Source organism: Poecile atricapillus, chromosome Z (assembly GCF_030490865.1).
Source record: "Poecile atricapillus isolate bPoeAtr1 chromosome Z, bPoeAtr1.hap1, whole genome shotgun sequence".
Lineage (NCBI taxonomy): Eukaryota > Metazoa > Chordata > Aves > Passeriformes > Paridae > Poecile > Poecile atricapillus.
In genome coordinates this window covers 143,960,995-143,986,087 of record NC_081289.1, presented here as the reverse complement: position 1 = coordinate 143,986,087, position 25,093 = coordinate 143,960,995, and the positions used below count along the sequence as shown (strand labels likewise).

The 25,093-nt window shown below is 36.4% G+C and overlaps 1 protein-coding gene across 10 annotated transcripts in view; it reads left to right on the top strand.

The window, feature by feature from the left end:
- LOC131592856 (transcription factor 4) overlaps positions 1 to 25,093 on the top strand; it is a 156,927-nt gene that overhangs the window by 83,174 nt on the left and 48,660 nt on the right. For all 10 annotated transcript variants that reach the window (XM_058864693.1, XM_058864681.1, XM_058864682.1 and 7 more), the window contains one exon: positions 13,189 to 13,253. In XM_058864693.1, the coding sequence (XP_058720676.1) occupies positions 13,189 to 13,253 (65 nt within the window). The remainder of the gene's footprint in view (positions 1 to 13,188; positions 13,254 to 25,093) is intronic.

Here is a 25,093-nt window from a genome sequence, read left to right as displayed (position 1 = left end):
TGGGTTTTTTTTTCTCTTTTCCCCCAAAACTGCTGATCGGCTCCTGGCATTCTGATGGCTAATTATGCATCGGAGAGCTTCGACAGCTGCATTCATCATCATAAAATGTAATAATTAATGACATTCCAACAAAGAAAAATATGCAAATGAGAGCTCATTAGCATTTTCATATTCAGCTTTGATAATGCTTTTGCTGACAAGGTTGTAATTAATGAAAATTCATGTCGCAGTCAGGAGATTGGATCGGTTTCATTCCGCTCACAATTCCCAAATGCTTGCATTATGGAAAATCGGAGCCTCTGCCAACTTTTTCATGGAAAAAGGGAAAAAAAACCACCCCCACACACACAAGCGAACCCCCCCAACCCCCGCGCGCACGCACGCTCGTTAAAAGCACCAGATGCAAATGAAGGGGAGGGAATCGTTAACTCCTTCCAGTCCTGGCCCCCTCCCAAAAAAAATTCCGGATGGGAGGAAAAAACGGCTTCGGTTCCTCGGAAAAGTTTGGATTGGCTGGGGTTGGGGGTTGGGGGATGGGGTTGGGGGTTCTGGCCTGGATTCGTCCTGGTCCTGTCCTGGATCCCGTCCTGGTTCCATCCTGGATCCCATCCTGGTCCTGTCCTGGATCCTGTCCTGGATCCATCCTGCTCCTGTCCTGGTCCTGTCCTGGATCCCATCCTGGTCCCATCCTGGTCCTGTCCTGGATCCTGTCCTGGTCCTGTCCTGGATTCTGTCCTGGATCCTGTCCTGGATCCTGTCCTGTCCCGGATCCTGGATCCCATCCTGGATCCCATCCTGGTCCTGTCTTGGTCCTGTCCCAGGTCCCATGCTGGATCCTGTCCTGGTCCCATCTTATCCTGATCCCATCCTGGATCCCATCTTATTCTGGTCCTGTCCTGGATCCCATCCTGGTCCTGTCCTGGTCCTGTCCTGGATCCTGTTCTGGATCCAGTCCTGATCCCATCCTGGATCTTGTCTCGGTCCCATCTTATCCTGGTCCTGTCCCAGGTCCCATCCTGGTCCTGTCCTGGTCCTGTCCCAGGTCCCATGCTGGATTCTGTCCTGGTCCCATCTTATCCTGGTCCCATCTCTGATCCCATCCTGGTCCTGTCCTGGTCCTGTCCTGGTCCCATCCCAAATCCCCCATCCTGGTCCTGTCCTGGTCCCGTCTTATCCTGGTCCTGTCCTGGATCCCATCCCGGTCCTGTCCTGGATCCCATCCTGGATCCCATCCTGGATCCCATCTTATCCTGCTCCTATCCTGGATACTGTCCTGGATCCTGTCCTGGTCCTGTCTTATCCTGGTCCCATCCCTGATCCCATCCTGGTCTTATCCTGGTCCTGTCCTGGATCCTGTCCCAGATCCCATCCTGGATCCCATCCTGCTCCTGTCCTGGATCCCATCCTGCTCCTGTCCTGGATCCCATCCTGCTCCTGTCCTTGATCCTGTCTTGGATCCTGTCCCGGATCCTGTCCTGGATCCTGTCCGGATCCCATCCCAGTCCTATCCTGGTCCCATCCCAGATCCCATCCCTGTCCTGTCCTGGGTCCTGTCCCAGATCCCATCCTGGATCCTGTCCTGGTCCCATCCTGGATCCTGTCCTGGTCACGTCCCAATCCCATCCTGGTCCCATCCCTAATCTCATCCTCGATGCCATCTTGGATCCCGCCCCGGATCCCATCCTGGATCCTATCCCGGATCCTGTCCTGGATCCCGTCGTGGTCCCATCCCTGATCCCAGATCCCATCCCGGGTCCTATCCTGGATCCCATCCTGGATCCTATCCCAGATCCCGGATCCTATCCCTGATCCCAGATCCCACCCTGGTCCCATCCTGGTCCCATCCCTAATCCCATCCTGGATCCCATCCTGGTCCTGTCCTGATCCCATCCCAGATCCCATCCCTGATCCCATCCTGGATCCCATCCTGGTTCTATCCTGGATCCCATCTTGGATCCTGTCCTGATCCCATCCCTGATCCCGTCCTGGATCCCATCCTGGCCCTGTCCTGGTCCCATCCCTGATCCCATCCTGATCCCGTCTTGGATCCCATCCTGGTCCCATCCCAGATCCCTGATCCCATCCCTGATCCCACCCTGATCCCATCCCGGATCCCGGGATCCTCTCCCTCCTCCCGCCATTCCCTTTCCCACCAGCATTTCCAGGAATTCTCCCTTCCCAATTCCCGGGATCCTTCGGGAACGGCTCCGCGCCCCCGGCAAAATTCCCAAGGAAAAACAGCCGGGAAAAAAAAAAACCTTTTCCCTGTTTTTCCCAAAGAATCGGATTCCCGGGATGTAGAAAACGCCGGAAAAACATTGGGAATTTTGGGATATTTTAATTGGGAAAATAAATAAACCCAAAACCTCGGAACGGGGGGGGGATAAAAAAGGGAATTTGCCACATTCCAAGGGAATTTTTCCAGGCGTTTTTCCCAAGGAAGGAATTTCTGGAAGAGCTTCATTAAGGGCCAGCTCATTTGCATATTTGCCCCCTTCATTTGCATATTTCCCCCTTCATTTGCATATTTGCCCGCCTTTTAATTGGTTCGGTTGTTGTCGGTCGGGATCCGAATCCAGAGGGGTGGGGAATCCAGAATTCCCGATTTTTTACTGGGAAAGGCGCCTAAATTCCGGGATGGGGCAGATCCGGGAATTCTGGGAATCTGTGGGAATTCTGGGAATCAACTGGAATTCTGGGAATCAGCAGGAATTGTGGGAATCTGTGGGAATTCTGGGAATCAGCTGGAATTGTGGGAATCTGTGGGAATTCTGGGAATCTGTGGGAATTCTGGGAATGGGCGGAATTCCCACTTTGGGATCAGCAGCTCCACTCTCTTTCCAGGTGGGAATGGTTTGGTCCAAGCTACGGAATCGGGATCTGGGAATGAGCCGGAATTCCTGGAATTTCTTGGGAATGGGATTTGGAAATGGAAATTTAGGAATTCCTGGAGCATTTGGGAATGGAATTTGGGAATGGGCTGGAATTCCTGGAGTTTTTTGGGAATGGATATTTGGGAATGAAGTGAAATTCCTGGAGCTTTTTGGGATTTGGGAATGAGCTGGAATTCCCGGAGCCTTTGGAAACAGGGATTTGGGAATGGGCTGGAATTCCTGGAATTTTTTGGGAATTGGGATCTGGGAATGGGCTGGAATTCCTGGAGCTTTTTGGGAACAGAAATTTGGGATTGAGCTGGAATTCCCGGTCCCTTTGGAAATGGAAATTCAGGATGGAGCTGGAATTCCTGGAGTTTTTTGGGAATTAGGATTTGTGATTGAGGTGAAATTCCTGGAGCCTTTGGAAATGGGGATTTGGGGATGGGCTGGAATTCCTGGAGCTTTTTGGAAATGGGGATTTGGGAATGAGGTGGAATTCCTGGAGTGTTTGAGAATGGAAATTTGGGATTGGGCTGGAATTCCTGGTCCCTTTGGGAATGGAAATTTGGGAATGAGCTGGAATTCCTGGACTTTTTTGGGAATTTGGATTTGGGAATGGGCTGGAATTCCCGCTCCCTTTGGAATTGGGATTTGGGGCCTTTCCCCATTCCCCCAATCCCGAAATCCTTCGGCTCAGGAATTATCCCGATGCTCACCCAGCTCCAATCCCCCAAATCCCCTCCTCCCCCCCCTTAAATCCCTCCGGAATTCCGGGATAACAATTCTCGGAGAGAAAGGTGGGGGTGGGGGGGGCACCAATCCCAGAAAAAATCCGGGAAAAAAAAAATTCCCGAGGTTTAACGGCGCTGCGTTTTCCGAGCGGCTCCGGTGCCATCTGCTCTCCCACGGAACATTGAACTTGTCACATTTAATGGATGCTCCTGGAAGCAGATTTCCGCTCCGAGCGCTCCGATCCTTCCCCGCTCCCGGCCTCGGAATGACGGAGCCGGGAAAAAAAAAGCGGGAATCCGGAGCCCGACAGAGGGTGACCTAAATGCCGCGGAATTTGCCGGAATTAGCGGCGAAGCCGGCGGATCCGGACGTGGCGGAGGGGCCGGGTTGTTCCCGGGGATCCGGGGAGTTCCCCAATGTTGGGAATTCCGGGGTGAATCCGTGGAATTCTGGGGTGAATCTGTGGAATTTGAGAGTGAATTCCAGGGGTGAGTCCGTGGAATTCTTGGAGGTGAATCCATGGAATTTCAGAGTGAATCCTTGGAATTCTTGGGGTGAATCCGTGGAATTTGAGGGTGAATCCATGGAATTCGGGGGTGAATCCGTGGAATTTGGGGGTGAATCCGTGGAATTCTTGGGGTGAATCCGTGGAATTCCGGGGTGATTCCATGGAATTTGAGGGGGAATTCTCAGGGTGAATCAATGGAATTCTCAGGGTTGGATCCAAGGAATTTGGGGGTTAATCCATTGAATTCTGGGATGAATCCGTGGAATTTGAGGGTGAATCCGTGGAATTCTTGGGGTGAATCCGTGGAATTTGAGGGGGAATTCTCAGGGTGAATCAATGGAATTCTCAGGGTTGAATCCATGGAATTTGGGGGTGAATCCATGGAATTCTGGGATGAATCCGTGGAATTTCTGGGATGAATCCGTGGAATTTGAGAGTGAATCCTTGGAATTCTTGGGGTGAATCCATGGAATTCTGGGATGAATCAGTGGAATTTGAGGGTGAATCCATGGAATTTGAGAGGGAATTCTCAGGGGTGAATCCGTGGAATTCTCAGGGTTGGATCCATGGAATTCTCGCGGTGAATCCATGGAATTCCCGGGGCTGGAAAGGCTTGAAGGATCATTGGGAAATGAGGGAATAACAGGGAATTCCATCCCGCTCCTTGCTTCCTCCATGAAAATTCCCAGAAAAATCCCAAAATTCCTAAAATATCCCCAAAAATTCCATGAAAACCCCAGGAAAATCCCAAAATTCCATGAAAACCCCAAATAATTCCCAAAAATTTCCCTAAAAAACCCAAAAAGTTCTTGGGGAGGGAATTTTTTGGCGGGAATTTTGGGGGTTTTGATGGAATTTTTTTAGGATTCTTTGTGGAATTTTTTTCGGGAAGAACATTCCAGGCTGTTGCATCCATTGATCCCAAATTTCCTCCTTTGATCCCAAATTTCCTCTGTTGATCCCATTATTTTAATCCCATTTTTTATAAGAATTTCATTATTTTGATCCCATTTTTATAGGAATTTCAGTATTTTAATCCAATTTTTATAGGAATTTTGTTATTTTAATTTAATTTTTATAGGAATTTTATCATTTTAATTCCATTTTTAATCGGAATTTTATTGTTCCGATCCTCTGCCTCGGGATTTTCCTGGAATTCCTCTCCCCAATTCCCCATTTTTCCCTTCCCCCATCCCTTTTCCCTCTCTCATTCCACGTTTTTCCTCGGAACTTTCCCCCCTTTCCCAACAATTCCAGGAAAAAAAACCCAAAAATTCCCAATGGAATCATCCCAAGCCAAGGATCCTCTCCCAAAATTCCTCTTCCCGAGGAATTCCTGGAATTTTCTTTCCCTTAGGATTAAATCATCCCCGGGAATTAAAAACGAGCGTTTTGTTTCCATAAATCCCTAATTTAATTAAGGGAAAAGTTCATTATTCCGCTCCTAATTAACGCCGGGATCCCGTATCCGCTTTATTAATCCCGGGAATATTTTGGGATCAGAGATGGGGGGAAAAAAAAAAATGAGGAATTTTATCCCGGGGATGGGAAATTCCCGGAGCGAATTTTGGGATCCCTCGGCTCCGATTCCAGCTGGATTTGGGATATTTGGGAATTCCATTTTCCCACCCCAATTTCCTTGGATTTCGAGGGGTTGTTTTTTTATCCCATTATTTCCTGGATTTCTCTATTTTTCTTTCTCCGTTTCCCACAAATCCCAGATTTTTTTTTTTTTTATCCATAAAAACCCCGGGATTTGCCGTTTTTCCCTGGGATTTCATTCCCGAGCTCCTTGTGCCGGTGCCAGCTCCGAGCCCGCGGGAACGCCCGGAGCAGCCGGAGCGGCACAAAGGGATGAGCTCCCGCCAGCTGTTCCCGGGAATCTCATCCTGCAGCACCACTCAATTCCCACTTTTTCCACACTCATTCCCAGATTTTCCACATTTATCCCCGTTTTTCCACATTTTTCCCATTTATTCCCATTTTTTTCTCATTTTTTTCCCCATTTTTCCCCAGTTTTTTCCCCATTTATTCCCCATTTATTCCCATTTTTCCCCCATTTATTCCACATTTATTCCCATTTATTTCCCATTTGTTTCCCATTTATTCCCCATTTATTTCCCATTTATTCCCATTTTATTTCTCATTTTCTTCCCCCTTTTTTCCCATTTTTTCCCACATTTGTTCCATTTATTCCCATTTTCCCCCATTTCTCCCTATTTATTCCATTTATTCCCATTTATTCCCATTTTTTCCCATTTATTCCCATTTTTTTCTCATTTTTTCCCCATTTTTCCCCAGTTTTTCCCCCATTTATTCCACATTTATTCCCATTTTTCCCCCCTTTATTCCACATTTATTCCCATTTTATTTCTCCTTTTCTTCCCCCTTTTTTTTCCCATTTTTTCCCCATTTTTTCCCACATTTATTCCATTTATTCCCATTTTTTTGCCTGTTTTCCCCCCTTTTTTCCCATTTTCCCCATTTATTCACATTTTTTCCCAGTTTTTTCCCCCTTTTTCCCTATTTATTCCCATTTATCCCCATTTCCCCCCTTTTTTCCCATTTTCCCCGTTTATTCACATTTTTTCCTCATTGTTTCCCATTTTTTCTCATTTATTCCCATTTATTCTAATTTTCTTCCCATTTCCCCCCATTTTTTTCTTGTTTTTTCCCATTTTTTTCTCATTTTTTTCCTATTCCAATTTTTCCCCCATTTATTCCCATTTACTCCACATACATTATTCACATTTTTTCTTTTTTTCCCCATTTTTTCCTATTTTTTTCTCCATTCATTCCCATTTATTCCCATTTTTCCCTCATTTATTCCCCTTTTCCCAATTTTTCCCCATTTATTCCCATTTCCTCCCCTTTTTTCCTCATTTTTCCCATTTCCCCCCCATTTTTCCCATTTATTCACATTTTTTTCTCAATTTCCCCCCCTTCTCCCTATTTATTCCCATCTATTCCCATTTTTCCCACATTTATTTTCATTTTTCCCTCATTTATTTCCCTTTTCCCCATTTATTCCCATTTTTCCCCATTTTTTCCCCATTTCCCCCACTTTTTTTCCCATTTTCCCGATTTATTCACATTTTTCCCATTTATTCCATTTATTCCCATTTTTCCCCCCATTATTCCCATTTTTTCCCATTTACTCCCCATTTATTCCCATTTATTCTCATTTTTTTCCCCATTTATCCCCATTTTCCCCCTTTTTTCCCATTTTTCCCATTTTTTCCTATTTTTTCCCCATTTTCCCCCCTTTTTTTCCCATTTCCCCATTTATTCCCATTTTTCCCCCATTTTTCCCCCATTTATCCCCATTTATTCCCATTTTTTTTGCATTTTCTGCCATTTATTCCCATTTATTCCCAGTTTTTCCCAGTTTTTTCCCCTTTTCCCTACTTATTCCCATTTTTTCTCATTTTTCCTCTTTTTCCCCCATTTATTCCCATTTTTCCCCCATTTTCCCCCCCTTTTTTCCCCATTTTCCCCATTTATTCCCATTTTTTCTCATTTCTCCCCCTTTTTTCCCATTTTCCCCATTTTTTCCCATTTATTCCCCATTTATTCTCATTTTTTCCCCATTTATTCCCATTTATTCTCCTTTTCCCCATTTATTCCCATTTTCCCCCATTTATTCCACATTTTTTCTCTTTTTTTTCTCATCCTTTCCCCATTTATTCCCATTTTTTTCCCATTTTTCCCCATTTTCCCCCCTTTTTTCCCGTTTTCCCCATTTATTCACATTTTTTCCTCATTTATTCCCATTTTTCCCAATTTTTTCCTCATTTGTTCCCCATTTTTCCCCATTTATTCACATTTTTTCTTATTTTTCCCCATTTTTCCCATTTTTTCCCATTTATTCCATTTATTCCCATTTTTTCCCATTTCCCCAATTTTTCCCCCATTTTTTCCCATTTTTCCCCACTTCCATCAATTTATTTTCCATTTTTTTCCCATTTTCCCATCTTTTTTCCCCATTTTTTGATCACAACATCCCAAAAATCCCCCAGAAATCCAGGAAATCTCTGATCCTTTCCCATCCCATTTTTATTCCCAAGGAAAACCTCGGGAATTCCGTAACTTTTATTTGGAAAACTGAGAATTCCCCCCAATTTTTAGGGAATTTTAAGGAGAAAAAAAGGGAGAAAAAAATTAAAAAATCAATTTTTAATGAATAAAATAATTATTTTATAATTAAAAGTCCCAAAATTTGGGAATTTCCGCCCATTTCCAAGCTGGGAAATCGATCCCAAATATTCCTCGGGATTTTTTTTCCTTGAATTTATGATGAGATTTAATCATTAAATAAATGAATTGAATTAAATTTAATTCAAATTAATTTAATTTTTTCCTTAAAAATGGAATCCTTAATTCCCAAAAAAAATAATTCCAGGAATAAAAAATAATTTGATTTTTTTTTTTTTGGGAATGAATATTCCAGGAATAACAAATCCCAGGAATTTGGGAATGCAAATCTCAGCTGGAAAAAAACAAATCCATAAAAATTCCAATTCCCAAATCATTCCCCTCATCCCAAATTTTCCCCATCCAAGGAAATCCCAGGAATTCCAACAATCCCTATAAAAATTCCCAGATTTCCAACGGGAAATTCCCAAAAAAATTTCCCTCTGGTTCATCCCAAATTTTTTTTCGGAAATGTTATCGGAATTCCCGGATTAAAAAAACCGGGATAAGGATAACAAAAAAAATCCGATTTTATTTTTTTTGGGATCAAAGAGCCGGAATTTTCCGGAAAAAAAAACCGGGATCAGCCTTTCCTTTGTCTCCTCATTCCCGAGGAATTATCCCGGAAAAAACTCGGGAATTTTTTCTCTTTTTCCGTCTCATCCCCAATTCCCGGGATATTCCAGAGGGGGAATTTTTACCTCTGGGAATTTTTCTCTCCCGGTTTTTTTGGCAGCGGCTCCGGCGTTGTCGCCGTGCCAGGAATTCTCGGCAGCGGAAAATTCCGGCCCTGGAAACGGAGCCGGAGCCTTGATCCGAGGTTTTATCGGGAATTCTCCAGCCCTCGGATATTGGTGTTCATTTTATTGATTTATTGATTATTATTGGGGCTTCTATTGATTTTTTATTGATTTTTTATTGATTTTTAATGTGCATAATTTGATTATTTTTATTTTCCATTTATATTTATATTTATTATTAATATTTATATTTATTATTTATATTTATATTTATTATTTATATTTGTATTTATATTTATTATTTGTGTTTATATTTATATTTTTATTTATTATTTATATTTATATTTATTATTTGTGTTTATATTATTTGTATTTATATTTTTATTTATATTTATTATTTATATTCATATTTATTCTTTGTCTTTATTATTTGTGGTTTTATTTTTTATTCTTATTTTTAATTTCCATTTATATTTTTATTTGTATTTTTACTTATTATTTTTATTGATTACATTTGTATTTATATTTATATTTATATTTATATTTTGTTTTTATTTTGATAATGTTTCTATTTTATTTTATTTTTATTGATTTTTATTTTGATTTATTTTTTTATCTTTATTATTTGTATTTTTATTAATTTTTATTTATTTATGGTTTATTATATTGATTTGATTTCGATTTTATTTTCATTTTATTTTTATTTTTTATTTTTATTTTTATTTATTATTTTGATTTCTTTCATTCTCTTTATTTTTATTTTTAATTTTTATTTTATTTTTATTTTTTTATGTCTTATTTTTATTTTATCTTTATTTCCATTTTTATTTCCATTCTTTCCATTTTTATTTTTAATCAATTATTTCATTTATATTTTTATTTATTATTCATTTATTTCATTTTATTTTATTTTTATTTTATTTTATTTCATTTTTATATTTTTATTTTTATTTTATTTTATTTCTTTTCATTTCTTTTTATTTTGTTTCATTTTATTTAATTTAAATTTATTTAATTTTATTTCATTTTATTTTATTTTTATTTCATTTTTATATTTTTATTTTTGTTTTTATTTTATTTTATTTTTATTTTATTTCGTTTCATTTCATTTTATTTTTATTTTATTTTATTTTATTTCATTTTTAACCCTTTCCTTCCCAACCCTCCCCCCCCCCCATTCCCAAGTTTTTTTTATCCATGGAAAATTCCGGAGCCGCTGTTCCCGAGGGGAGGAAATCCCGGGAAAAACGGGGGGAAATCGGGAATTTTGGTTATTTTGGGGTTTTCCAGGGAATCCGAGAACATTCCCGGGAAACCGGAGCGGGAAAAGTCGGGAGCTCCTTCTGGATGGGGGAAAAAAATGGGATTTAGGGGGAAAAAATGGGATTTTGGGAAAAAAATGGGATTTAGGGAAAAAAACTTAATTTGGGGAATAAAAAACTTAATTTTGGGGGAAAAAATGTTAATTTTGGGGAAAAAAACATAATTTAGGAAAAAAAACCTAATTTTTGGGGAAAAAACTTAATTTAGGGGAAAAAAACCCCTTAATTAAGGGGAAAAAATTAATTTAGGGGAAAAAATCTTAATTTAGGGAAAAAAATGAGGAAAAAATCCTTAATTTAGGGGAATAAAAACTTTAATTTATGGGATAAAAATGGGATTTAGGGGAAAAAACCTTAATTTAGGGAAAAAATGGGATTTAAGGAAAAAAACTCGGATTTAGGGGAAAGTGATTTAATTTAGGGGAAAAAACCCTTAATTTGGGGGGAAAAATGTGATTTAAGGGAAAAAAAAGTTAATTTAGGGGAGAAAAAGTTAATTTAGGAATAAAAAACTTAATTTTTGGGGAAAAAAGTCCTTAAGTTTTGGGAAAAAAAAAACTTAATTTAGGGGAAAAAACTCCTTAATTTAGGGGAAAAAAGTTAATTTAGGGGAGAAAAAGTTAATTTTGGGGGAAAAAATGTGATTTAGGGAAAAAAACTTAATTTGGGGAATAAAAAGTTTAATTTTTGGGGAAAAAAACCTGAATTTAGGAATAATTTAGGGAAAAATCTGATTTAGGGATAAAGATAATTGGGGGAAAATGTAATTAGGGTAAAAACCAGGATTTGGGGGAAAAAATGGGATTTAGGGAAAAATATAATTCATGGATAAAGAGAATTTTGGGATAAAGAGAATTCATGGATAAAGAATTTTGGGATAAAGAAAATGAAGGAAAAATAATTTATGAATAAAGGGAATTTTGGGATAAAAAAAATTAAGGAAAAATAGAATTTATGGATAAAGAGAATTTATGGATAAAGGGAATTTTGGGATAAAGAGAATTCCAAGAAAAGCCGTTTCCTTCTTTTTCCCGACCGGGAAAAGCCAAATCCTTTCCCCATCCCATTTTCCCTAAATCCCAAAAAACCGAGAGGAAAAAAAACCGGGATAGAGGAGCTGAAACTCATTCCCGAATCCATAAAAAAAGCGGGAATAACAAAAGCGTCGGCGCGGAAGCCGCCGGAGCTTTGGCAGAATTCCCAGGGATGTCATGGAAACGCTGGAATTACCGGGAATGATTCCCGGCTCCTCCTCCCCCGGCCGGATCCGCCCGGATCTCATCCCTGACAATTCCCGATTTCCCGAGGGTTGGTTTTTCCCTCGGGATAAATATTGATTATCGGGAATGGAATGGAAAACCCCGCGGATTCCGGAGGGATCCCTCGTCCCTCTCATCATCCTCATCCCCTGGGGGGGTCGGAATTCCCGGAGAATTCCGGGTGTTGCCGGTTGAAACGTCCGGAGTTGGATCGGGAATGATTCGTTGGAAATTCCGGGAATTGGATCCACAGTTGGATCGGGAATTCTGGGAATTGGATCGGGAATGATTCCCAGGGAATTGGATCCGGAATTCCAGGAATTCGATCTGGAGTTGGATCTGGAATGATTCCTTAGGGGTTGGATCAGGAAATCTGGGAATTGGATCCGGAATTGAATCTGGAATGATTCCTTAGGGATTGGATCTGGAATTAGGGAATGATTCCTTGGGAATTGGATCGGGAATTATTCCGGGAGTTGGATCCGGAGTTGGGTCTGGGAATGATTCCTTGGGGATTGGGATCCGAAATTTCATCTGGGAACTGGATCCGGAGTTGGATCCAGAATTCCGGGAATGATTCCTTGGGGGTTGGATCCGGAATTCTGGGAATTGGATCAGGAATTGGGTCAGGAAAGCTTCCCGGAGTTGGATCCTTTGTGCCTCTGGAAAAGCGGGAATTTCGGGCTCCGGGATTTTCCGGCCTCTCCCAAGGGCGCCGTGTCCCTGGAATTCCCTGGAAATCTCTGGAATTCCTTAGAATGTTTGGGATGGGCTCTTTGGGAATGCACAAATCCTCTTCCTCCTCCCCTTTCCATCCCAAAAATCCCTGGGATCCGGGAATTCCCAGGAAAACGCCTCGGGAACAAAATTCCCGGCCTCATTCCCAGTTTCCAGCTCCGGGAATCCCGTTCCCAAAAATCCCAGCGCAGAATTCCATGGGAAAATTCCCAATCCAGGGCCGGGATGAGGAGGCTGAATCCTGGGAAAAATGATTCCCAGGAAAATTTATTCCTGGGAAAACCAATTTCATGGAAAGCTGATTCCAGAGAAAAATTATTTCATGGAAAATTGATTCCTGGGAAAAGCAATTCCTGGGAAAACTGAATCCTGGGAAAACAAATCCCAGGGAAAACAAATTTCTAGGAAAACTGATTCCAGAGAAAAATGATCCCAGGAAAAACTGATTCCTGGGAAAAGCAATTTCTGGGAAAATCTATTCCCAGGAAAATTGATCCCTTGGAAAACGAATTCCCAGGGAAAGCTGATTTCATGGAAAAATCGATTCCCGGGAAAAATGGTTCGTGGGAAAACTGAATCCAGGGAAAACAAATTCCCAGGGAAAACTCAATCCAGGGAAAATGGATTCCTTGGAAAAATTGATTCCCGGGAAAACTGAATCCTGGGAAAATTGATTCCAGGGGAAAGGGATTCCCGGGAAAAGCGTCCAGGCCTCTCGGCAGGGCCGGGATCGGGAATCGTGGGACGAACGGAAAACCGGGATTGGCTCCAATTCCCTTTTCCGGGAATTCCATTGGAATTTTCTTTTCCCTTTTCCAGGTAAATCGGAGCGAGGCTCCTTCTCCTCCTACGGCCGCGATTCCAATCTCCAGGGCTGCCACCAGGTGAGTGAAATCCCGGGAATTCCCGGAATTCTCCCGCTCCCGACATTCCCAAAATCCCAAATTCCCCCGGGAAAAAGCAGGATCGAGGGATAAAAACGGGAATTTGGGTTCTTTTCCCGGTTTTTTTGGTTGTTTGGGAATTGGTTTTGGTTGGAATTTGAAGATTTCCCAAGGAATCCACGTTTTTTGCCATTTTTCAAAGGATTTCAATCATTCCTTCAGGAAAATCGGGAATTTCATCTCTTCCTATTCCCAGTTCCAAAGGGGAGCCGGGGAAATTCCCGATCCCGGATTTTTTCCCCGGGAATTTTGGGAATGTGGGAGCTGCAGGGATTTGTGACATTCCAGGAGTTTGTGGGGATTTCTTGGGAATTCTTTCCGGGTGTCGTGGGCAGCCAGAATCCCGGGAATTATTCCTAGGAATTGTTCCTGGGAATTGTTCTTGGGAATTTTTCCCGGGAATTATTTCCTGGAATTCTTCCTGGGAATTTTTTCCGGGAATTTTTCCCGGGAATTGTGGATGTGGCACATGGGGCTGGGCCGGGATTTTCCGAGCGGAGCCGTTCCGTTATTCCGGATCCGGAAGTTGCATCACAGCTGGAAAAGCTGCAGAAATGGGAATGAAACTTTTCCATTTCCTTTCCTTTCCTTTCCTTTCCTTTCCTTTCCTTTCCTTTCCTTTCCTTTCCTTTCCTTTCCTTTCCTTTCCTTTCCTTTCCTTTCCTTTCCTTTCCTTTCCTTTCCTTTCCTTTCCTTTCCTTTCCTTTCCCCTTTCCCCATTTTCCCCATTTCCCATTTTCCTCTTTTCCCATTCCCCATTTCCCAATTTCCCCCCTTTTTCCCTTTTTCCCTTTTTCCCATTCCCATTTTTCCCCTTTCTCCCATTTTTCCCATTTTCCCCATTGCCCATTCCCTGTTTTCCCCAATTTTCCCCTTTCCCATTTTTCCCATTCCGCAATTCCCTTTTCCCATTTTTCCCCTTTTCCCCATTTTTCCCCTTTTTCCCAATTTTCCCATTCCCCCCCACCTCCCATCCCCAATTCCCGGGATCCTCCCGTTCCCGATCCCAGATTTCCTTGGAATTTCCCCCACATGGGAAAACCCAGCTCCCCCTTCCCTCTTGGAAAAACCTGGAATTCCCGGAATTCCCGGAATTCCCGAGCTCTGGGAAATGAGGAATCGGGAGAAATTCCCCCTCCGGAATTTTCTCCTCCTCTCCGGGTTTTTCCCAATATCCCAGAGATTTCTCGGGAATGCCGAGGAATATTCCCGGAATTCTGAGGGAATTCCCGCTGGAATTGGCGGGAAAAGAGGAATTGGTTGGGATTCGGGGGCGTTCCCTGAAAAAATTCCCGAAGGATCCGGGAGAGTTGAATTCCATGGAAAACCGGATGGGATTTTAAGGATCATCCCAAGGTGGGATATTTAATTCAATTTAATTTAATTCAATTTAATTCAATTTAATTCAATTTAATTTAATTCAATTCAATTTAATTCAATTCAATTTAATTTAAATTAATTTAATTTAATTTAAATATAATAATTTAATTTAATTATAGAAGTAATTATCATTTAATAATTATTATTTAATTTTATTTTGTTTTTTATTGTTATTTAAATATTATGAACTTTCAATTGTTTATCATTAAAATATTTAAATTTTATTTCATTTTATTATCTATTATTTAAATTTTTTATTTCATTTTCTTTTTTTAATATTTAAATATTTAAAACTTAATTGCTATTTAAATATTTTAATATTTCAGTTTATTATTTAAATATTTTATACTTTTAATTGTTTCTTATTTAAATATTATTTTATTATGTCATTTTAATTTTATTTCATTTTATCATTTGAATACTTAAATGTTAAAAACTTATTATTATTTAATTTTTTTATATAATTTTGTTTTATTAACTTTAACTATTTTAATTTTTATTATTTAAATATTTAACTTTTTATTTCATTTTATTATTCCAGAAATATTTAAATTTTATTTCATTTTATTATCTTCTATTTAAGTATTTAGATTTTATTTTATCATTTTTTATTTAAATATTTCCATTTTATTTCATTTTATTGCCCATTATTTAAATTTTATCTCATTTTATTTCTTATTTGAATATTTAAGTTGCATTATCTAATATTAAAATATTTAACTTTCATTTTAATATTCGTTATTTAAATATTTAAATTTTATCTCTTATTAAAATATTGAAATTTTGTTTAATTATCTCTCATTGAAATATTTAAATTTCATTATTTCTTATTAAAATATTTAAATTTAATTTACTTGTTATTTAAATATTTGAATTTCATTTATTTTTTATTTAAATATTTAAATTACATTTAATTATTTTTATTTAAATACTTAAATTTCTTTTAATTATTTGTTGTTTAAATACTTAAATTTTATTTAATTATTACTTAAGTATTTAAATTTCGTTTAATTATTTGCTACTTAAATATTTAAATTTTATTTAATTATCATTGAAGTATTTAAACTTCATTTAATTATTCATTATTAAAATATTTAAATTCCATTTAATTGCCATTCAAATATTTAAATTGATTTCGTTATCTCCTATTTAAATATTTTAATTCTGGACAATCCCAAATCCGTGATTTTTCCATCAGGAATTCAATTCCCATTAAAAAAAAAAAAAAGAGGGAAAAGCTGATTTTTCCCGGGAAAAACAAAAATCCGGGATCTGAGGAGGAATGTGAAAAACCACCGGAAATTCCCGGTTTTTAATGGAAAAAAATCAGAATTCCCAAATTTTTTATCGGGAAATGAACCCAAAGGAGGGGAATTCCTTTTTTTTTCCTTCACGGAATCATTCCCAAAAAATCAAATCCCGGTTTTTTTTCCCCTTCCCGGTTTTTTTTTCGCGTCGCTTGTTCGGAAAAACCCGGAAAAAATTCCAGGGGTTGGAATTTCCGCTGGGAATTGGGGAAAAATGTGAGGTTTGAAGAGAGGGAGAGCCGGAAATTCCCAAAAATTCCCAAAAATTCCCAAAGAACGGAATTTCCCAGGGGGGGAAAAAAAATCCAGGGAATCTTTGGGCTCCGGATGGAAACGGCCGGAAAAACAAAACCCCGGGAATTGCGGGGCCGCTGATCCGTAGGGAATCGCTCGTTAGATCCTTAATTAAAACAATCATTCCCAATCCCGGAGAATTCCCGGAGTTTCTTTGGGAATCTTTGGGTGGGGAAAAGTGGGAATTGGAGCTGATCCCGGGTTTTTTTTGATCGTTTTCCTGGGAAAAGCCCCAATTAAGGGAATCCCAAACGACGCTCGCGGAGCCGGGAACAAAGGCGGGAAGAGCCGGGAATAATTCCAGGGATAATTCCGGGAATGGGAGCTTTGATCCCACGGAATGGGAGGAATTTTAATTGAGGAGAGGCTTGGGGAAAAAAAATTGGGATAAAAGGGACGGGAAATCCCGGAAAAAACAACAAATAAATAACGGGAATTGGGCGGGAAGGAGATTCCGAAGGGTTGGGAATGGGGGGGGTTTCCAAAGGGATCCCGAAAAAAAATTGGGAATGGGGGAGGTGGGGAGGGGAGGGAAAAAATCGGGATTGGGGAGGAAAATTGGGATTGGGGAGGAAAATCGGGATTGAACAGGAAAATCGGGATTGAACAGGAAAATTGGGATTGAGGATCTGAAGGAAAATTGGGATTGGGGAAAAGGAAATTTGGGATTGGGGAGGAGAAAACTGGGATTGAACAGGAAAATTGGGATAAGGGAGGAAAAGAAAACTGGGATTCAGGATCTGAAGGAAAATTGGGATCGAACAGGAAAATTGGGATTGGGGAGAAGAAAATCGGGATTGGGGAAGTGAAGGAAAATTGGAATTGAGGGGAAGGAAAGTTGGGATTAAACGGGAAAATTTGGATTGGGGAGGAAAATTGGGATTGAGAAGGAAAATTGGGATGGAGCTGAAGGAAAATTGGGATTGAGGAGAAGGAAAATCGGGATCCCGCTCATCCCGCTTTTCTCCTTTGGAATCCCACAAAAAATTCCCATTTTTTCCCTAGGGATCATTCCCAACTTTGGAAATCCCCGAGAAAAGCTGGAATGAAATTCCCATAAATTTCCAATAAAAACCCGGAGCGAGGAGGAAAATCCCGGGAATTGCCCTTCCCGATCCCTGCCTCGTTTTTCCCGGGAATAATCGGAATTTGGGGAACTTTTTATTTTCCCCTAAAAAGCTCCAGAAGAAAAAAAAAAGGGATGAAATCCTCGGATTTTTCCAGGGATTTATCCCAAAATTCCCGTGGGGATATTCCCGGGTTTTTTTTTTTTCCAGGATATTCCCATTAAACCTCAGGGAAAATATTCCCTAAAATCCCATTTCCCAAGGATTTTCACCTTCGATGAGCTGGGAAATTCTGGGAGACATTCCCGGAAATTCTCCGGGATATTCCCGACATTCCCGGAGCTTGGGCTCCTCTTTTTCCCCTTCCTCACTCCCGATTATCCCGAGGAATCCAACGGCTTTTCCCAAGGATTTTTCCGGCTCCGGCTCCTCCTGCCAAGTGGGAATTATCCCTGAAATCCCAGAGTGGGAAAACCTCGGGATGAGGGAATTTTGGGAGGTCAGGGATCAAACTCCGGGAATTTTTCCATGGAATTTTATCCCAGAAATCCCAGACCGAGGGAAAACCTCGAGCCGGGATTTTTCTGAGGATGATGAGGTCAGGGATCAAACCCTGGGAATTTTTCCATGGAATTGAATCAAACCCCGGGAATTTTCCCATGGAATTTGATCCCTAAAATCCCAGACAGAGAGAAAACCTCGGGCTGTGGAATTTCATGAGGATGACGAGGTCAGGGTCAAACCCCAGGAAATTTTCCATGGAATTTTATCCCTAAAATCCTGGAGAGAGGGAAAACCTCAGGCCGGGAATTTTGTGAGATCAGGGATCAAACTCCGGGAATTTTTCCATGGAATTTTATCCCAGAAATCCCAGACAAAAGGAAAACCTCAGGCTGCAGCATTTTGTGAGGATGATGAAGTCAGGGGTCAAACCCTGGGAATTTTTCCATGGGAAATTATCCCTGAAATTCCAGACAGAGAGAAAACCTCGGGCTGTGGAATTTCGTGAGGATGACGAGGTCAGGGGTCAAACCCCGGGAATTTTTTTGTGGAATTTTATCCCTGAAACCTCGGAGAGCAGGAAAACCTCGGGATGAGGGAATTTTGTGAGGATCAAACCCCTGGGAATTTTTCCATGGAATTGAATCAAACCCTGGGAATTTTTCCATGGAATTTGATCCCTAAAATCCCGGAGAGAGGGAAAACCTTGGGCTGGGAGATTTCAGTGAGGATGACGAGGTCAGGGTCAAACCCTGGGAATTTTTCCATGGAATTTTATCCCTAAAACCTCGAGTCAGGATTTTTATGAGGATCAAACTCCCAGGAATTTTTCCATGGAATTGAATCAAACCCCGGGAATTTTTCCATGGAATTTGATCCCTAAAATCCCAGACCGAGGGAAAACCTCAGGCTGCGGAGTTTTCTCAGGATGACGAAGTCAGGGGTCAAATCCTGGGAATTTTTCCATGGAATTTTATCCCTAAAACCTCGGAGAGCAGGAAAACCTTGGGCTGTGGGAATTTTATGAGGATGATGAGGTCAGGGTCAAACCCCGGGAATTTTTCCATGGGATTTTATCCCTAAAACCTCAGAGTGGAAAAACCTCAGGCCGGGGGATTTTTGTGAGGATGCTCCAGGAATTTTTCCATGGAATTTGATCCCTAAAATCCCAGACCGAGGGAAAACCTCAGGCTGCAGCATTTTCTCAGGATGACGAAGTCAGGGGTCAAATCCTGGGAATTTTTCCCTGGAATTTTATCCCTAAAACCTTGAGCCAGGATTTTTATGAGGACGATGAAGTCAGGGATCAAACCCCGGGAATTTTTCCATGGAATTTTCACCTCCAAGCGAACAATCCCCGAGCTCTTCCCGCTCTCTCTCATCCATCCCCCCAAAATCCCGGGATGCAGAAAAAGGCGGGAATTGGGAATTGCGAGGAGCAGGTGCGGAGCGGGTTAAGGCTCAGCCTTAATTAGCCCATTTAAGCTCATTTGCATATGAAAGGCACAGCCGAGAGTGCCGGCGCTGATTGGAATTTCGATTAGGGAGCGCTAATTACCGCTCCAGCCGCCAAAAACTTGGGATTCGGGAAGTTTATCCCGGTTTTTCCAGGGAAAAAGCGGCAGGGATGGGACGGGTGGGAGGAAAAATGGGAATTGGGGTGAAAATCTGGGAATTCTGATGGATTTATGGGGATAAAAACCAGGAATTGGAATGAAAAACCAGGAATTCTCTTGGATTTATTGGGATAAAAAATCTGGGAATTTTGATAGATTTATTAAGATAAAAAACTGGGAATTCTGTTTGATTTATTGGGATAAAAATCGTGGAATTGGGGTGAAAATCTGGGAATTCTGATGGATTTATTGGGATAAAAAACCGGGAATTCTGATTAATTTATGGGGATGGAAAAATGGGAATTTTTGATGGATAAAAATCCGGGAATTCTGTTGGATTTATTGGGATAAAAATCCAGGAATTGAGAAAAAAAATCCGGGAATTCTGATGGATTAATTGGGATAAAAAAAAATGGGAATTCCTGGTGGATTTATTGGGATGAAAACCTCGGAATTGGGATGAAGAACCGGGAATTCTCTTGGATTTATTGGGATAAAAATCTGGGAATTTTGATGGATTTATTGGGGTAAAATTCCAGGAATTGTGATGGATTTCTTGGGATGAAAAACCGGGAATTGGGATTAAAAAATCTGGAATTCTTGTAGATTTATTGGAATAAAAATCCTGGAATTCTGTTGGATTTATTGGGATGAAAATCCGGGAATTGAGAAAAAAATCCGGGAATTCTGATGGATTTGTTGGGATAAAAATCCAGGAATTCTGATGGATTTATTGGGATAAAATCTGGGAATTCTGTTGGATTTATTGGGATAAAATCCGGGAATTTGGTTTATTGGGATTATTGGGATTTAACCCCTCGCTTCCCAGCATCTCATGGATTCCTGGAATTGCGGATTTTGGGGATATTTGGGATTTTTGGGATATTTGGGATAATTATTTGGGATATTTATTTGGGATATTTATTTGGGATATTTAATTGGGATATTTGGGATATTTCTTTGGGATATTTGGGATATTTTTTGGAGATATTTGGGATAATTATTTGGAATATTTGGGATATTTGGAATATTTGGGATATTTATTTCAGATATTTGGGATATTTTTGGGGAATATTTGGGATATTTAATGGGATATTTGGGATATTTTTGGGGGATATTTGGGATATTTGGGTTAATTATTTGGAATATTTGGAATATTTGGGATATTTCATTGGGATATTTGGGATATTTAATTGGGATATTTGGGATATTCCCGTTTTTCCCGGCTCCGTCCTTCCCGGGATCTCTGCATTTCCGGGATATTTCCCATCCCTCGAGCCCCGATCCCATCTCACATTCCCGGGAATCCATGGATGGATCCCAAGGAATTCATCATCCCCTGCCCCAGCCCAATACCTGATCAATAATATCGATTTGATATCGATTTGATATTGATTTGATATTGATTTTTATATAAATTTTATATTGATTTTATATCAATTTTATATAGATTTTTATATCGACTTTATATTGATTTTATATCGATTTTATATTGATTTTATATCCATTTTATATCAATTTGATATCGATTTGAGATCAATTTTATATCGATTTTATATCGATTTCTTAGTTTTATATCGATTTGAGATCAATTTTATATTGATTTTATATTGATTTAATATCAATTTGATATCAATTTGATATCAATTTGATATCAATATCAATTTGATATTGGTTTGATGTCGATTTGGTATCGATTTGATATCAATTTGATATTGATTTGATATCAATTTGATATCAATTTTATATCGATTTTATCTTGATTTTATATCAATTTTATCTTGATTTTATATCAATTTGATATCGATTTGATATCTATTCGATATCTGCAGGGTATAACCCATTGTGGGTGTTTAATGGATGGAGTGAATAATAATTAATAGTTAATTAATTATCCATTAATAATTCCGTATGGATGCGCTATAGGGTTAATTGGTCATTAATAATGCATTCCATATTTAATACATAATAAATTTTATTTATATAAAATACATCTTATATTAAATAAATTCCATATAAAATGCATTCTATATGGTATATAGAATAAATATATTTATATTATATTATATAATATAAAATATTTATATAATAAATATATATATTTATATAATAAATATATAATATTTTATATATGTAATATAATAACATATAATAATAATAATAATAATAAATGCATAAAAATATCTATTTCTATAATACCTGTACAATATATAGAGAATATATATTTATATGTGTATTTATTACATATATGTGTATATTATATATGTGTAGAATAATTAATTAGTTCTATATAAATATAAAATATGCATAAATATATATGAGTGCCTAATAATTAATATTTAATAATTATAGATTAATAATGAATATAATGCATTATATAATTCATTATTAATAATGCACCAATGTTTAATACATAATAAATAAAATATATTCTATATAAAATAAATCCCATATAAAATGCATTCTATACAATTCACGATTTAATACATGGAGTGAATAATTAATATTTAATAGGTTATACATTAATAATTAATATAATGTGTTTTATTGTTCATTATAAATAATGCATTTATAATTAATACATAATAGATATTATATATTCTATATAAAATTTATTCGATATAAAATACGTTCTATATAATTTAATACATGATGTATATAATAATTAATATTAGATTATGCATTAATTACATAGGCATGCATGATATCATTAATTCATTATAAATAATGCATTTATAATTAATACATAATATATTTTATATAAAATAAAAAATAGATAAAATAGATTCAATATAATGCATGATTTAGTACATAATTTATTATTATTTTTTATAATTATTATTAATAATATAAATATAAATATAAATATAAAGTATGTATAAATAGATGTGCATACAATAATTAATATTTAATAGCTTATATATTAATAATTAATATGAAAACATTATACAGTTAATTCATTCTAAATTATGCATCTATCTAATACATAATATATTATATATAATACATTCTATATAAAATACATTCTATGTAAAATATATTCTATATAATACACAGTTTAATACATGGAGTGTATAATAATTAATATTTAATGGCTTATGTATTAGTAATTAATATGAATACATTATACACAATTCATTATAAATTATGCATCTATCTAATACATAATATATTATATATAATACATTCTATATAAAATACATTCCATATAAAATATATTCTATATAATACACATTTTAATAAGTGAAGTGTATAATAATTAATATTTAATAGCTTAACGTTAATAATTAATATGAATGCATTATATTATTAATTCATTATAAATAATGCATCAATGTTTAATACATAATATATATATTTTATATATAATGTATTCTAGATAAAATACACTTGATATAATACAGGATTTAATGCATGGTGTATATAGTAATTAATATTAGATTATACATTAATAATTAATATGAATACATTATACAGATAATTCATTATAAATAATACACCAATGTTTAATACATAATATATTATATATAATACATTCTATATAAAATATATTTTATATAATACACTATTGAATCCATGATGCATATATAATACACTATAATTAATACATTGTAATTAATAATTAATGGCATTAATACAGTCATATCATTAATACATATACAATATATTTAATACAGAATATAAAATCTATATAATGTATTCTATATGAGATACATTTTATATAATACACTATTTAATACGTGGGCTGTATATAACACACTATAATTAATACATTGTAATTAATAAGATTAATTAATGTAATTAATGAGATTAATACATTCATATCATTAATATGTATATATATACACAATATATTAAATACATAATATAAAATGTATATAATGTATTCTATATGAGATACATTTTATATAATACACTAATACATGGGGTATATATAATACACTATAATTAATGCATTGTACTTAATAATTAATCCTATTGATACATTTATATCCTTAATATACATATATACAATATATTTAATACAGAATATAAAATATACATAATGTATTCTATATGAAATACATTTTATATAATACACTATTTAATATATGTGGTTTATATAATACACTTTAATTAATGCATTGTAATTAATAATTAATCATATTAATACATTCTATTATTCTATAATTGATATATGGTATATAATGCATATCGTGTTCAATACATAATATAAAATATATATAATGCATTCTATATAATACTCATTATATATAACACACTTGAATACATGTAATACACTATAATTAATACATTAATAATTAATTCGATTAATATAGAATTAATTAGATGAACACCATTAAGATATTTTATAATTGATATGGTGTATTTAATGCATTTTGTGTTTCATATAGAATATATTGTATATATAATGTATTCTATAGCAAGTACATGATATTTAACACTAATACCTGGAATACATAATACACTATAATTAATTTATTAATAATTAAATATTAATGCATTCTATTAATTGATACATGGCTTATCATGCATGCTGTGTTTAATACATAACATAAAATATATATAATGTATTTTATAGCAGGTTATATATATTGATATATATATAACATGATATATAACACTAATACATGGGGAATATATAATTAATTCATTAATAATTAAATATTAATACATTCTATTAATTGATACATGGTTTATCATGCATGCTGTGTTTAATACATAACATAAAATATATATAATGTATTCTATACCATGTACATGATATATAACACTATTTAATACATGGGGAATATATAATTAATTCATTAATAATTAAATATTAATACATTCTATTAGATTTATTAATTGATACACGGTTTATCATGCATTTTGTGTTTAATAATATATATTCTATATATAATACATGCTATATAACATATATAATATATATAATACATTATATATGACACACTATTTAATGTATATATATATATAAATCATAATTATTAATACATTCCATAATTAATTCAATATAAATAATGAGTTCCTCGTTAAATCCATATTATATGTTCTATATAAAGCATCACCTACAGAAATATTTGGTATATATATAATACATTGTATTTAATGCATTGAATCTATAATGTATTGTCTATACATTCTATATTAATATGGAATATTTGATATCAAATATTATGGAGTAATAGTAATTAACATTTGGTATAAATGCATTCTATATATTTATATAATATATAGTCGATATTTTTATATATTATATATAAATATATATTTATTATATAATAATACATTCCATATAAAATACAGAACAATTCATGGTATATAAATGTAATATATAATGCAATATATAGTATAATATAATATAATATAATATAATATAATATAATATAATATAATATAATGTAATATAGTATAGTGTAACATATAATATAATATAACATAACATAACATAATATAATAATAATATAATATAATATAATATAATATAATATAATATAATATAATATAATATAATATAATATATAATGTAATATATAATATAATATCTGTATATTACACCTCATTTAACACATGCTATATTCTATACATTCAATTTAATTCCATATACATGAGTA